The sequence below is a fragment of the Penicillium digitatum genome, chromosome 2, assembly GCF_016767815.1.
Source record: "Penicillium digitatum chromosome 2, complete sequence".
Lineage (NCBI taxonomy): Eukaryota > Fungi > Ascomycota > Eurotiomycetes > Eurotiales > Aspergillaceae > Penicillium > Penicillium digitatum.
The window spans coordinates 2,206,977-2,221,454 of record NC_089385.1 but is presented as its reverse complement, the minus strand read 5'-3'; the positions used below and the strand labels follow the sequence as shown (position 1 = coordinate 2,221,454).

Genomic DNA, 14,478 nt, shown 5'->3' with positions numbered 1-14,478 from the left:
TGTCAAAATTTTTGATGTTAATTCATCTATTGTCGTGTGTGTGTTGCGCCTTTGGGTCATTTCTATTCGTCTTTGTGTATTTTTGTTTCACCTGATATAAAGCTACCAAGTTTTAACATGCTTAGCCCCTTGCGGGGGAGGGACTTTAGGGTTGTTGTTATAGCAAGTCTGCCAGAGGCCAAAAGGCGTGTAGATGGTCGTAAGTTGCACAAGATAGATTCTTCAAAGTCATTGACAACTGCCGTGCAGGGAGTATATTTAGAGGATGAAAATAACAAGACAATAAATTCTTAAAAGCACATCTAAGGTCGTGACTGCTGAAGTAGAATGCATTGGAAACTTGAAACGGGCTAGGACTGTCGTGCTAGAGACGGCATCTTAGATCATTAAAATATAATATATGTAAATCAGATGCACATTCTAAATGGACTACCTATGTCAGGATTTATTTCCTATTTGTGGTAGTGTGGTTAAAAGTCTCTTAACATTCGCAATTCTTCAACCGAAAACTCCGCCCACCCGGTCCTGTACTGGAGAATCCGTTGGGACTGGGCATCGTACAAAATCCTTAGAACTGAAGTTTTTTTTTTGACTGGAGTTACAAATCTAATTTTCAAGAATCTCTGAAACAGAGCTTTCTGGCCCTCAGTCCCGCATTTTTTGGTCAAACTTGACAGATATGTGCTGCTTTCACACTCCAAGTTCGCCAACCTCAGAATACTATTTGTATGCAGCCTGGTATATTGGATAGAATTGACTGAAAGACCACACTTCAGAAATTGGTCCACTTGACCGTTGTCTTGTGCCTCAAATGATTTGTAATAACAATTCACTGGAATGGCTCTTTTGCAATATGAACTAGGTAAGTGTGTTTATGGAAACCTCGATCATCAGCCATGACCATTGAATAATGTATTGACTGTCCAGTAACGTAAGTTACAAAGCAACATATCAGATAAGATAGTTGAACCCGGTAAAGTCGCTCAATAAAGAATCCCACTGGGTGTCATCGATAGGGAACATATCTCCCAGATCGCCGTAGGTTGACCCATCTGGCCAGACTTGGGGTGTCATAGCAACCTCATTGGCGGGAACTGCCATCACAGACGCATCCTGCCTTAAGTTTTGGGATGGGATACTTCCAACGATTGCCCTGATTTGATATGGATAGCAACGTGCTAATAACCGCATTTTAGAGCAAAGGCTCCCAACAATGTCCGTCTCTTTGTCTGCAGCAGACATTCCCTCACATTTCGTCTCCAGCGCTTTGGCAAGCTCTATGACAAGATTGGGATACTCTGCTAGGTCAACAACAGCCTGCACCTGGGCTTCCATGGCAGACTCGGTAGAGCCAGTAGTGAGATTGAGAAGGGTCAATACTGCAGCGGGCATACAGCCCACTGCAGCACAAATACGAGCACTTGTAATTATTGTAATTTGAGCAATCTCCGACACCGGTAGGTTTCTGGTCGTCTGAATGAGTTCCTTGCTTCGCTGGATTATACCTATCAGCATGGTTGTCCGAACTGCACTGGCAGGCTCTGTAATCCACAGGTCCTCTCGGAGAGATAATTCCTCAAGCCGTATTTCCGTATATTTGATCTCAATGCGGATTGCATTCTCTGCAACAGTTGGTCAATCTTCATCGACCACTTTGGATTCAAGACATACCTATTGATGAAGGGCAATTTGAGATGTCTTTTTCAACACATGCCCTCACGCTCTCAAATTGCCGCTGCAGAGAGCCGCGGGTAACTTGAAATAGTGCCCTTCCATCGCTGGCTTGCATCGAAGCGTAGACTTCATCCACTGTTGCCAAGAAAGACTGTATGTGGATAAGTGGCGCAATCCACCGATCCGACAGATCCTCGGTAGATACTACACTCTCAATGCACTCCTCGATTCGACTATCATGCTTCATAAAAGTCGGCCGGCCAAGTGTGCCACACAAACTAAATAAAAATTTAGCCATAGCCACATCTATCGGCCCAGACAACCTCACCTAACCGATAGCCAATACGTTCCAAGCAGCGCCCGCTGCTCATCCAAATTTGGACTACACTTTCTGTGAAGTCCCAAATCATACAAAATAGAAACACAGAGCTGAATCAACAGCAAAAGTTGAGGGTGATGTCTCTCTGCAGGATATGAGTACCATGCAATGTGAACCAGCAAGCCACGGAGTAACTCGAGATTTCTCTCGGACCGTGCCACAACTCTCAACGTAACGTGCTTCATAATCTCCTCGGTGACAGTTTTGCGCAGAGGGTGCACACTGCCCATAGTCGCGGCTACAACACACAAAAAGAGAAAGGGCTCTTGTTCCCTAAGGCGAGCGGCTGTCTCGTCATGTGTAATCAACACAAAGGGAAATTTGGGCACCAAGTCAAGCTGGAAGGTCGCAACCAAACGTTCAGCCTCGGTTTCACTCAAAAGCCCTTGGTCTACGATAGACGGCTGGCCCGCTAGAATGGAAGTGGTCGGCGGATCAAGGCCGTGGGACGGGTCTTGAGCAACATCTAGCAGCGCGGCAATGTTTGTCGAGTCCAGCTCGGGATCACAGGATGAGCCCAAGTCGTTGGTGAGCGGATTACAAGTCTCGGGCGGTGCCTGCCCGCTCTGCTGGGTTAAGGCAGCCAGCTGCGACGTCAGCTGGTCGACCTTCTTCTCTAGCACCTCCACACGGCTACTTTCATAATTAATACCATAGGTGCCATGGTTTTTGGGAAGGATTACCTCGGCGTAGCTCTACGCTTCCGCTTCGTCTGCGGGAGGTCAAGGTATGTGCATGACTTTCCCAAACGAGCACACCGCTGGCATATGTTGACAGCCTGTGGCGTGCATTTCGCCTTGGCAGTCGTGCATGCTACGCATGCTCTTCTCTTGACTGAGTATATTGTGGCGTTCATGATGTCGCATAAGGAGCCCGGTAGGAAACGGAGCGACCGGTTGACTCCCAGCTTATGTTGCTGAGCAGTTGGAGCGGGAAAACCGGACCATCCGATCGGAACGGTTTGTAATCCGCCCGATTGTATATATAAAAGGGAAGTACATCGAACAAAATCGCGATGGTATCAATACATTCACCACTGTAAAATCTATTCTATTTCTCTTTGAAAAAAAAATTATGGCTTCATATGCCATCACCGGAGCCTCCAAGGGCATTGGCCGCGAGTTTGTGCGCCAACTCGCTGCCGATACAACCAACACGGTCCTGGCTATTGTGCGAGACCCCGAATCGCCCGACATATCTGAGCTCGCCTCCAGTCATCATCCAAACGTGCACTTTATCAAAGGTGATGTTACGGACCCAAAGTCCATTCTTAAGGCTGCCTCGGCCGCAGCCGCTGTCACAGGTGGTAAACTAGACGTGTTTATCCACAACTCCAACGCCGTTGATATGGCGACCATGTCCTTCAACCCAACTCAGATCCCCTTTGATGCTCAAGCCACTCGGGCAATGTTCGATCTGCCATTTAGTACGGGTATCTATGGCGGTATGTGGGCGACAAACGCCTTCCTGCCCTTGATCGAGAAGGGCACACAGAAGAAGATTGTGCACATCTCCAGCGCCATGGCATATTTAGATCTTATCAATAAGACTGGTATCAGCTATGCTATCGCGTACTCCGTCGCAAAAGCTGGGATGAATGTTCAAGTCGCCAAGTACGCAGCAGAACTTGCGCCTAGAGGCATCAAGGTGTTGGCTCTAAGCCCTGGATGGGTTGATACGTGGGATGGTAAGTGGCCTTTTTCCACAGCAAGGCAATGGTGGAAACTGATATTATCGCAGGAGAGAAACCGTCCCAGGCAGTACAAGCGCTCGAGGTCATGCTGAAGCAGTTTCAGGCAGCCGAGCCTGAACTCAAGGGGCAAATTCAGCCCGAAGAGAGTGTTAGAAAGAGTCTCCAGGTGATTGAGCGTCTGAATTCCGAGAATAGTGGCTTGCTCCTAAGCCATAATGGAGATAGGGTAAGATGGTTTTAAGTGCTCTGCATACCAATGAGTTGCATCGGGATTTGTATTAAACATCCATATACGGAAATTGAATGGACGCTTAATAAAAAGTAGTGCGGAACATCCAGCATAGGAATAGGATCACAGACAGACCTCCGAAATAATAAAAGAGCAATCTTCTATAAATTGAAAATATTTTGGACAGGTGATTTCTTCCTCGCCTCTATACTTGATGTAGCCGACGAGCATATCACTGTCGGCCTCTTGTTGCTCCTACCTTTCATTTACGGAGACTCCTATGCCGAAGAAGCATTAGATAATAAAACCCTGGGCATATTTAGCTTCCTTAAGATAGATTTTGTAGAATCCATCATTATCATCCCCCAGTAGCCAGTGGCTTAGGAGAGGATTATACTACCTTAGGGTGGCACTCAGTATCCCAATACCGGATCACTTATTTGATAGTTTTATATTGCAACTAACATTATACATACGACCATAGGGTGTGGAAAACAGGGCTTCCCGTCCGCTCAGCCGTACTTAAGCCACATGTTCTGCATAGTCAATACTCAATGCGCCCTTAGCACCCAAGCGGCACTCTAGGGTGAGTGCAGGTGATATGGGTGAGAAGCCCTGAGACTAGGGTGAGAGAGGTGAGACCGGGTGACAATTCTAACCCTAGGGTAGACTGCGGCACGATCCGCAATATCCGCGGATATCCGCAATCCATATCCGCAAAGTGCGGATTTGGATATTTTTTGATATCCAATATCCGCAGCCTTGAGGATTTGGATATGGACCTCATATCCATTGGATATCTGCGGATATCCAATGGATATCAAACAATACAAACATGCCTAGACTCGTGACCTCAAGGGGTATGCATTATTATTATACATTCCTATGTATTTTTCGTGTAATACTTGGTACTCGAGGTTGTTGAATATCACCAGGTAAGTATAATTTCTGACCTCGGTCAGAAATTATGGGTGGAAGGTCAAGCACTGCTCTACTTATAGTAGTATACAATTGGAAATTCTGACCGAGGTCAGAAATTATGGGTAGACGGTTAAGCACTGCTCTACTTATAGTAGTATACAATTGGAATCTCTGACCACGGTCGCAAATCTAGTCTTTGACCACGGTCAGAAATTCAGTCTATTTTGTGGATATTTTGTGGATATCCACAAGACATCCGCAAGACATCGAAACTCGCAAAGTCCGCATTTTGAGAACTTTTATCTCGGGTTTCTCAAGTTCTAGTAGTCAAAACGGATTAAGAAAATAATCAGTAGACAGCTGGGACTCTTAGCTTTTATTTGAGCCTAAAATCGAACGAACTTATCCAATAATAAAGGTTTTGATTTTCCATGTTCTATCTCCTACGAAGTTTATCATAGTTAACAGTAGTTAAATATATATTTCTACATGTAATTTACCACAAAATCGTTAATCTACGGCCACCTTTACATGAAAACGTTGGACTAAGAAAACTACGACACCACCTACAAATACTGTATAAGGAGACCTTCGATACATGTCTATTTCCTAAAATTTCAAAGGGCCGACTGTCGATTGAAGGGGTTGGTTCTGTCAGGACCAAACATGCGTTTATTTCAGTGGTAAGGAAATATTGGTAAGCTGCATTAAGATCATGTGACAGGCTATAAGGGGGAAAGTAAGCGAGAGTTATGCTAGTGCGGATATCCAAGGATATCCGCAGTGCGGATGTGGATATCAACTCATATCCAATATCCGCAAATTGCGGATATAAGGATCGATCTGATATCCATTGGAGCGGATATGCCGCAGTCTACCCTAGGGTGAGAGGGGCCAACTCCTAACCAATGTTAGTCCTAGAAAAATATTTAAGTCTAAACCCAAGGCCATTTTTTTACTCTGCCACAATTTTCTTTAGATTTCTTTACCACCGAAAATATGTTCACCGAAAAGAATATGTCAAACCTCAAATTCCTCTTTAGTTTTGGTTAATTTATGGTTATTAGCGCGTGTTTTGTCAGGGTGCGGGCTGGCAGGACGGTATGATAGGATATGACTAGTAGGAACAGGTCATAACAGATCAGATTCCCATTGACAGGTACAGGCAGGGGCAGGCTATTATACAAGACGTAGCTCGAAGAGCTACAACAGGATCTAGAACTGAAGTTCAAATAAACAGGTCGGAGATCACGTGCCATGATCTTCCTCTTACTAAGCATCACGGTTCGCACCGTGACATGTTTCAGCGCGAAAGGTAGTCCCACGAAGGCGCGTTCGAAGGTTTGATTCGGGTATGTCAAAACGGCGCGCTGCTTCGCGAATAGCGCTAATTTCTTGCCTCTTAATAGCCTGGATAGCTAGTAAGATCCTACCCTGCCTCTATGAAATTTTGAGAAGATTGAGTACGAATTGGTGGTATAGTGGGTGGTTGAAGAAGAAGGGGGTAAATTAGTTGACGCGTTTTGGTGGGGTGCGCAGCTCGATGGTGTGCGTAGCTCACTGGTGAAATACGTTATAATGAATGCCTAAGTTATTATATAAAGACTTCTAAAGCTTATTTCTAACACCGGTTTAAAAAGTGATAGTGTGTTAAGTCTTTATAAATGTAATCAAATTACTTAAAGATAAAGAGAAAAAATACATAAACAATGTAGGTCACAAGGTTAAGAAATTCTACTTACTAAAAAGGGCCACGGGCGCCCACGACGCCTAAGGCCCGTGGGCCCTAAGGGTAGGGCCCGTCCATAGGCGTATCCATAACCGTGCCCATTTCCCGCTTACACAAGGCCCATGGGCAATGCCCACCCGACCTTCCATGGGCGATGTCGCAGTCTATATCCAACCATATGCCCCGAAGGTGCTTTACCGAGAATGCCATCGAAAATTGAGATAGCCTCCAGCGCTGCTACCTGGGATAAATAAATACTACTAGTTGGAGACTTATCTCCTCAGACTAATGATGGATCACATGGGTCTCCCTACTATATTCCGAGGCAAAAAAGTCAACAGTTAGCCCCTACCACACCTGAAATGTAGATAGGTGTTCCCGAAGTACGAAGTCAAAAGTGCACTCCCGTCTTGTTCCATGTTTGCATAATAGATTTGAGCTGTCACCTACTTTCATCCAAATGGTAAGATGGCCGAGTTGGTCTAAGGCGCACGGTTCAGGTTCACCTGATCCCGATGGTACACAACTGTCTCCGTGTCTCGAAAGGGGCGTGGGTTCAAATCCCACTCTTATCAGTCTTTTTGTTTTTGCTGCCAGGTTTCCCTTTGCTGCCAGGTTTCCCTTGTCGGATGAGTAGTGGGGTTGGTGGAAGTGGTGGATGACTTATTTTGTTGAACGTTTGTATTGTCTGGCGTAACTCATGCCAGCCAACACAAGTTGGAATTTGGATACCAAAGGTATGAAAATTGTGCCCAAAGCCTTGACTTTAAACAGCAAGCAAAGAAGACGAAAGCGAGAAAGCAGAAATTAGCTCGAGGTGCATATGCATATCTATAGTCTAGCTCCTCGAAGAACACAAGGAAAAAAAAATCAACAAGCAACCACCAGGCCAAGTCGGAGAGCCTACAACTAGAGAGAGCACCTCCCCTAAAGCAGCGAGTAGCCCAAGGTAGTAAGTAGCGCACCGAAAACAACCAGAATGTTCAATATGCTACAATGTCGAGACTGGTTCTATGTACAGTTCCTGAACCGAACCCGAAAAAAATCGCCAAATGCCAGGACGAGAACACGATGGAAAACAAGCACGAAGAGGAACATGTGCTTGAGCCACTACAGCTTAGCTTTGGGAGCAGACTGCTCTTCGACGGCCTGCTCGTACAGCCGGTCCAACAGAGAACGGTATAGCTTGACAGTAGGGGGACGCTTGAGCTTGAGACTGTGGAAGGGAGAAAATCATGTTAGTAATGCTGGGATGACAACGGCGAAATCCAAAACTTACGTCGGTGTCAGCAGGTTGTTCTCAACAGTGAACGGCTCCACCTTGAGAGAGACGTTGCGGACTCTCTCATAGCCAGCAAACTTGTGCTTCTTAGCCACGCGTTCGAGGTCACGGAGGACAGTACGGCGGATCTTGTCATCGTTCAAGGATTCTTTGACCGCTTCCAAGTCCGTCGGGGCAATGGTCTTGCCCAGAACGTTACTGGCAAACGGTGCGAAGAGGTCAGGCGCGACACCAAAGATGCCAACCAAGAACGTCTGCATACTATCGCCATGGACATAAGCCTGGGCGATGTAGCCGAGCTCGGAAAGGATGACGCCTTCCAGACGCTCGGGGGAGATGTACTCGCCTTGAGCGAGCTTGAGCACGTTCTTACGGCGGTCGATGATGATGAAACGACCCTTTTCATCAATGGTGCAGACATCGCCAGTGCGGAACCAGCCGTCCTCGGTGATGGCATTGCGGGTATCTTCCTCGTTCTTGTAGTACTCGCGGAACATATTGTTGCCGCGCAGCAAGAGTTCCCCACGGGGGAACGGCTTGTCGTCCACGGAGTACTCCATATCTGGCAGAGAGACCAAGCACGCCTCGATGCAGGCTGCGAGGCTACCGCAATTACCGGAGGTCAGATCGTAGGTCGGCTGGGCGGTGGCTAAGGCGTAGGACTCGGTTAAGCCATAACCCTGACTAGTGTCTGTGCCGATGGCGACACGCAGGAAGTCGTGCAGGGTCGGGTCCAAGGGCGCGGAGCCAGACACCATAAATTTGGCTCGCTCCAGGCCAAGAGCTGCAGCCACCTTTTTAGCCCAGATGCGATCATACACAGCGTGCCTGACAGTCGCCTTGGAGGGATCGGGATTCTTCAGGTTCGCGATTTTGGCCGCGATTATGTGTCGCGAAAGAGCGCCCTTGAAACCGGGTTGCTCAACTGTGGCAGAACGGATTGCGCTACCAAATCGACTGTAAAGACGAGGGACAGACATGAAACCAGTGGGCCTCAGCAACTTCAAATCGTCGACCAACTCTACGATGTTTCCATGGAAATAACCAATCCGTGCACCACTCCAGAAAGAGGTGTGCTCCGCCAGACGGGCAAAAATATGGGCTAGCGGCAGATAAGAGGCTATCGTATCACCTCGGGCTTGAGTGCTAGTGACCAGACCGCAGGATGTGGCGGCAACGGCATTACCGTGCGTCAGAACGACACCCTTGGGGGGACCGGTTGTGCCGGAGGTGTAGTTGATAGTGACAATGTCCGAAGCAGAAGGAGCATTGTATCCGCGCTTCGAGGCCAAGCCCAGCTCCTCAACTTCATCGATAGTGTAGATCGCCAGGCCCTGACCGGCGGCCAAGGACTCGAGAAGGGCACGCTTGGAGTGGCCGTCCTGTTCCCCCCCATCCAACGGGTCCAAACTGACGATAATTTTTAGGTTTGGGAGAGAAGGCTTGAGCTTGAGCAGAGTCGGAATATGGGGTAGGGAGGTGACAACGCAGCTCAGCTCAGCGTGGTTGATGATATATTCGGTGGCATCCGGGGACAGGACGTCGTAGATCGAGACGGAGTAAAGAGATTGGGAAACGCAAGCCAGATCTGTGGAATGTCTCGAATTAGCATGTTAATCTTGAATTCTTCGCCCTCAAGATCTAACTCACCAGTGATCTGCCATTCTGGCCGGTTCTGGGACCAGAGACCGACACCATACTGACCGGAGCGATGGCACTCGTGCTTGTGGTGCAGCTCTACTAGACCAGCACCGAATGCAGCACGTCTATTCTTCACTGTTTCATAAGTAAGCCATTGGTATGGACCAAAGGACTTGGTCGTGGGGTTATACGGACGCCAGCCAAGGCAGTGGTTCTTGGGCTGGCGATTGGCGGTCGACTCGAACATGTCATGGACGGTAGTGACCTTAGATCGGTTAGTATTAAGGGATTCCGGCACCCGCGGGTGAGCCTCTCTGTACCTGGGGGTCCAAAGTCTTTAAAAGTTCCTTCTGCGCATTCCATGCTCGGTATATCCGACTTCGGCCGGGCTGCTCAGTGCCGGGAATGGCTACAGAGTAAGCTACGCCTTTTGGAGGTGCTGGCTTAAGCTCATCGGCCTTGGCCAAATGAGGAGGTTGTGAGAAGAACATGTCTGTCGGGATAGCGATGGTTAGTGAGGGAATGAGAATGAACAGACCGCGGACGAACCAAAATTAACCAAAATTTGTGTGAATAAGGAAAAGAGATGACCCCAAAAAATTACCGACTAACCCAGATATCATAGGGGGGGGGGGGAAAGTGTGGGGGAGAAAACTAGAGTTGCATCAAAACCGGCGCGACCGACTCTTTTCGGACGAAAGACATGCGCTGGCCAACCTCGGCTCTTTGGGGGGTACTTGCCACAGAGTGGTACCGCCAATACTATCCCAGGTATCTAAACATGTGGGGCCTGCTTACACGTCATAAGCTAGATAGGCCACATGCACTGATTTTCACATGGACCGATATTATATGCAGAGTATTCTAAAGAGGGGATTTAAAAAGATATGTGAATTGTGTGGCAGTATATATGCGTAAAAGAAATAACGCCTATGGAGTATGCAAAGATGTATGTACAGTGAGATCAGCCGTCTCTCTAATTACCCGCAAATCCACTTCCATGCCTTGCCATACCATGTAGTTGGCTCAATGGTCTCCCATGTCTCGTTATCAGCAGTCGTACGGCCGGTATCCAGGTCAGCCTCAATGGGCTTGACAAAGGCGGGGCGATAAACGATTTTGTGTCCCGCATATAACACCACGAACAAAATCAAGCTTAGGTAGTTGATAAAGAACTCCTTGACTTGGAAGTTTGGGATAAAGGCAGTGAATCCCTGAGTGATGATGATCAGACAGTTGAAGAATAGACCATACCACGAAAACCAGGGCTGCCAGAGGGCCTTATAGGGCAGGATATCCCGAGAGATGTTGCGAGCCTTGAGCGCTCGCTGGAAGGCAAGGTGGCAAGCGTTCAGTGAACACCAGGTGATGAAACCAGCCACACCCGAAATCTGAAGCAACCATGTGAACACCGTGCTGCCTGAATCAGAGACGTTCAAGAATCCAAGCAGACCAAAAGCTGCCGTGAAGAGCACACTGTAGTAAGGGACACCATGCTTGCTGGTTTTCTTGAACCAATGAGGGGCGAAACCTTCCTGGGCTAGACCCACCAGGATACGGCTCCCACTGTAGACGTTGGAATTGGCTGCCGATAGCACCACGGTCAGAAGAACGGCGTTGATGATACTGGGGAGAGCCGTGACACCGGCACGGCGGGCGGCAATGACGAACGGCGAGGCGTTGGCGTTTTGAGCAGAAGCACCATCTCCCTCGCTAGCCAACAGACCGGGGTCATCGGACGGAACGACAATTCCGAGGAAAAATATCGTCAGGATGAAGAAGAAAACGATACGGAAAAAGGTTTTGCGAATTGCAGATGGAACAGTCTTGCGAGGGTTCTCTGTCTCACCGGCCGCAATGCCAACTAGTTCGGTTCCCTGGTAGGAAAATCCGGCCTGAATAAGGGTCGACCAGAATCCAACAAATTTAGCAACCGAATCGTGGCCTTGAATCAAATAGGGAAAGAATGGACCAGGGTGCACCCAGTACCGGAAGCCAATATACCCCTCTTTACCGACGCCGGCATTCATGCAGATCGAGAAGATCATGAAGCCAACCACGGTAATAACCTTGATACTCGCAAACCAAAACTCGATTTCACCATAGAAGGCCACGGGCATCATATTCAAAATGATAATCACGACCCAGAAAACGGCAATGAAGATGGAGATCGAAATACTGCTGTCCCAAAACTGGATGATTAAACCGGTTGCGGTCAACTCTAGCGCAAATGTCGATGCCCATGAGAACCAATAGATCCAACCCATAGCAAAGCCCAGACTAGGGTCAATCAGGCGAGCAGCGTATGATGTGAAGGCACCGGGAATCGGAATATATGTTGCGATCTCTCCAAGAGCGGTCATGACCGAGTAGACAATTGTTCCGACGAAGATGTAGGCGATGAGAGCACCCACAGGGCCACCATGAGCAATGGCAGTGCCGCTACCAATGAATAAACCGGTACCTATTGTGCCGCCTTCGAAGACAATCAGTCTGAAAATTCTGATTTTGATGGACAACATGGACAACATCACCAAACTCACCAATGGCAATCATCTGCAGATGTCTGCTCTTCAGCTTCCGCTTGAGATCCGGCAGCGGATTCGCTTCGCGCTGGGCGCCATGCTTCTCGTAGTCGATATCATAGTTCGTGCTCTGTGCTTGGATTTGCACAGGCATTTCAGCGCTCAGCTTTCCCTCTGACTTATACGGGGCCATGTCTGCTGGGGGCAAGGCAGATTGGAGAGCTTCAAGGTGTGATCAAGATGAAAAAGAAAAGATCCGACGAGACTGTAACGAGTATCCACTCAACAAAGCCAACGGGATCGTCCGAAGACAGGCTTTTCCTCGGTGGAGCAACACAAGACTACGCCGGTAACAACTTGAGGGGAAATAAATTTTATGTAAAAGAAAGAGGAATTCGAGGAGAAACAAATGGGGTTCATTCTATTATATTCCATTATTCTACATCTCTTCTCGGAAAAACAAACAATTTTTCTCTCTCCCGCACCACCGGGTGTGGGCCAATTTGCGGGAAGAGTTTTCTTTGGTGGCGACTCACTTTGCCCCCCCTTAGTAAACAATTTTGAAACCATTTTTGTGCAAATTTTTATTGATACTAGATATTTTGTTTTCAATCTCTGATCTATTACAATATTTATTATCTAATGTGCTTGTTATACCCCGTACATTGGTGTAGATACGACAAACGCCTATGTTCATAGATGAGTTAACAGAGTAGATAGACTCGATTTCTGTATAAAGTTTATTTTTTAGAAGACACTTCTGATCCTCGTTTCTATTATACTTTTGTCTTTACAAGACTTTAAACATCTGGCTGAACTAAGGATCTAATAATTAATTATGTTGTGGCCACACGCTTGGCAGCGGGCTTGGCGGAGTCGGGATGCCGTTTGCGGAGATAACCGTAGGGCTAGTCATAGGAATGACAATGAATCTTTCAATTTAAGAGTAGAGAAACATACAGCCTGTGCTTTTTAGTTTCTCTTTTTCTTCGTGCATGAAGTGTTTTTTTCTAGTGACATTCCATCTGCGTAGCATTTATGTAACAGGTATGCTATCACTCACGAAATTTGATTTTTGATCAACGGGATTGTTGGATGGTCGGGGTTTAGCTTTGAAAATCCCGGAGTCCCACATCTTCGGGGGCCGCCCCGGAGGCGACTATGCCTTATAATTGTGGAGAGCAGACTGAGACTGCTAGTAGGGTTATTTTCCCTTTAGTTCACTCTTATCTTGCTTGTGTCATTTTCTTTGGACCCGATTTCTGATAACTTGGGTGCATTGCTTGCATGTTTGGCTTCTTTTGCGTATCTGTAACAAGAAACTTTTGATCTATGTATAAGTACAGATGCATTGAAACGAGACGATGGAGCAATCGAGTCCAAATAGCAGTTAGAGAACCAACATAGAGGCATGCAATTTCTTATCCAACGAGGGAAATAGGGATGAATAATCTTTGCCGACAATGATAGTCAATAGGACCAAAGGCCACGATAGCATGCTTTGTCACCCGTCTTCTTGCATATCCCGAAACAAGTTTAGGCACCGGGGGGAGAGATTAGGAAGAGATAAGAAGATGTCTATGCAACGTGACGCGGTATTGCAGTAAAAGTGGCAATCGCTAATGCCACAATATCGACAATTGACAAGATTTTTCCTATAGACACGGACATTAGGGTAGGCCAGTTTTGTATCTGGGGTAGTACCAAATGAGTAGTCCGCAGTGTAAAGTAGAGTTGTATACAGGCTCGTGCATGGCAATTTACTAGGAAGCAAAGAATCAAACACTTTTTAAACAGTGCTCTAGTAGTGGCATTTGATTAAAGGCAGGGATATCCTTTTCCTGTATTTGTTGATCTAAGGAATCGGGGGCGCTTACCGCGTCCACAGTGAATCCTAGAAGACTCTGTAGATTAGACAAGGTTTGGGAAGAATGTTGCGAGAAACGAGGATGTGACTAAGTGTTGGAGGATTAAACGGATCCTAGGGTCACCCCTACGCCTATCTTTAAGGTTAGTAGCAAAAGATTTCCAATTTCTGGGTTTAGTGGGTTAACCGTTCCAACCGCCCAACATCACACCACACCTGTGAGGGTTTGCTCAAAGAAGGCCATCACCACGCCCAGGGATAACAACAAACATCACCACGTCATGTGCTAGTTGAAAAGCAGGCCAGCTACGGATGTTATGCTCTCTTCTGAAATCATAAAGCCTAGATAGAGAGACATGGTTCTATGCAATTGATGTGTTTTGTTGGTTCAATTGCTGGTTCAAAGATAATACAGTCTTTTAGCTAGTCCCGAAGATACAACTCTCGGGAGATATTTTAGAGACCCTGTGACTTGTCTACATAGTCGCTACAGATTCGGTTCACGACCGAAAAAAAAGACTCAAAGAGAGGAGAAAAT

General features: G+C 47.1%; 3 protein-coding genes and 1 non-coding gene across 4 annotated transcripts; 2 read left to right on the top strand and 2 right to left on the bottom strand.

The window, feature by feature from the left end:
* Positions 1 to 951: 951 nt before the first annotated feature.
* On the bottom strand, positions 952 to 2,909 carry Pdw03_6840 (Fungal transcriptional regulatory protein, N-terminal; the record flags this gene model as incomplete). Its single annotated transcript, XM_066101467.1, has 4 exons — positions 952 to 1,622; positions 1,672 to 1,952; positions 2,003 to 2,686; positions 2,737 to 2,909. 4 exons carry the CDS (start codon positions 2,907 to 2,909, stop codon positions 952 to 954), a joined length of 1,809 nt encoding a protein of 602 aa, XP_065956550.1.
* Positions 2,910 to 3,127: 218 nt separating this feature from the next.
* Positions 3,128 to 3,987, top strand: Pdw03_6839 (Short-chain dehydrogenases/reductase, putative; the record flags this gene model as incomplete). The annotated part of the gene is made up of 2 exons (XM_014681134.1): positions 3,128 to 3,740; positions 3,794 to 3,987. The coding sequence occupies 2 exons, from the start codon at positions 3,128 to 3,130 to the stop codon at positions 3,985 to 3,987; spliced, it is 807 nt and encodes a 268-aa protein (XP_014536620.1).
* A 3,100-nt stretch (positions 3,988 to 7,087) lies between these two features.
* Positions 7,088 to 7,200, top strand: Pdw03_tRNA87. Its single transcript has one exon. It is a non-coding gene; the product is annotated as a tRNA-Leu (tRNA).
* Positions 7,201 to 7,735: 535 nt separating this feature from the next.
* Positions 7,736 to 12,266, bottom strand: Pdw03_6838 (AMP-dependent synthetase/ligase; the record flags this gene model as incomplete). Its single annotated transcript, XM_014681135.2, has 8 exons — positions 7,736 to 7,841; positions 7,905 to 9,495; positions 9,558 to 9,813; positions 9,869 to 10,041; positions 10,098 to 10,155; positions 10,221 to 10,284; positions 10,533 to 12,024; positions 12,092 to 12,266. 8 exons carry the CDS (start codon positions 12,264 to 12,266, stop codon positions 7,736 to 7,738), a joined length of 3,915 nt encoding a protein of 1,304 aa, XP_014536621.2.
* Between the last annotated feature and the right edge of the window lie 2,212 nt (positions 12,267 to 14,478).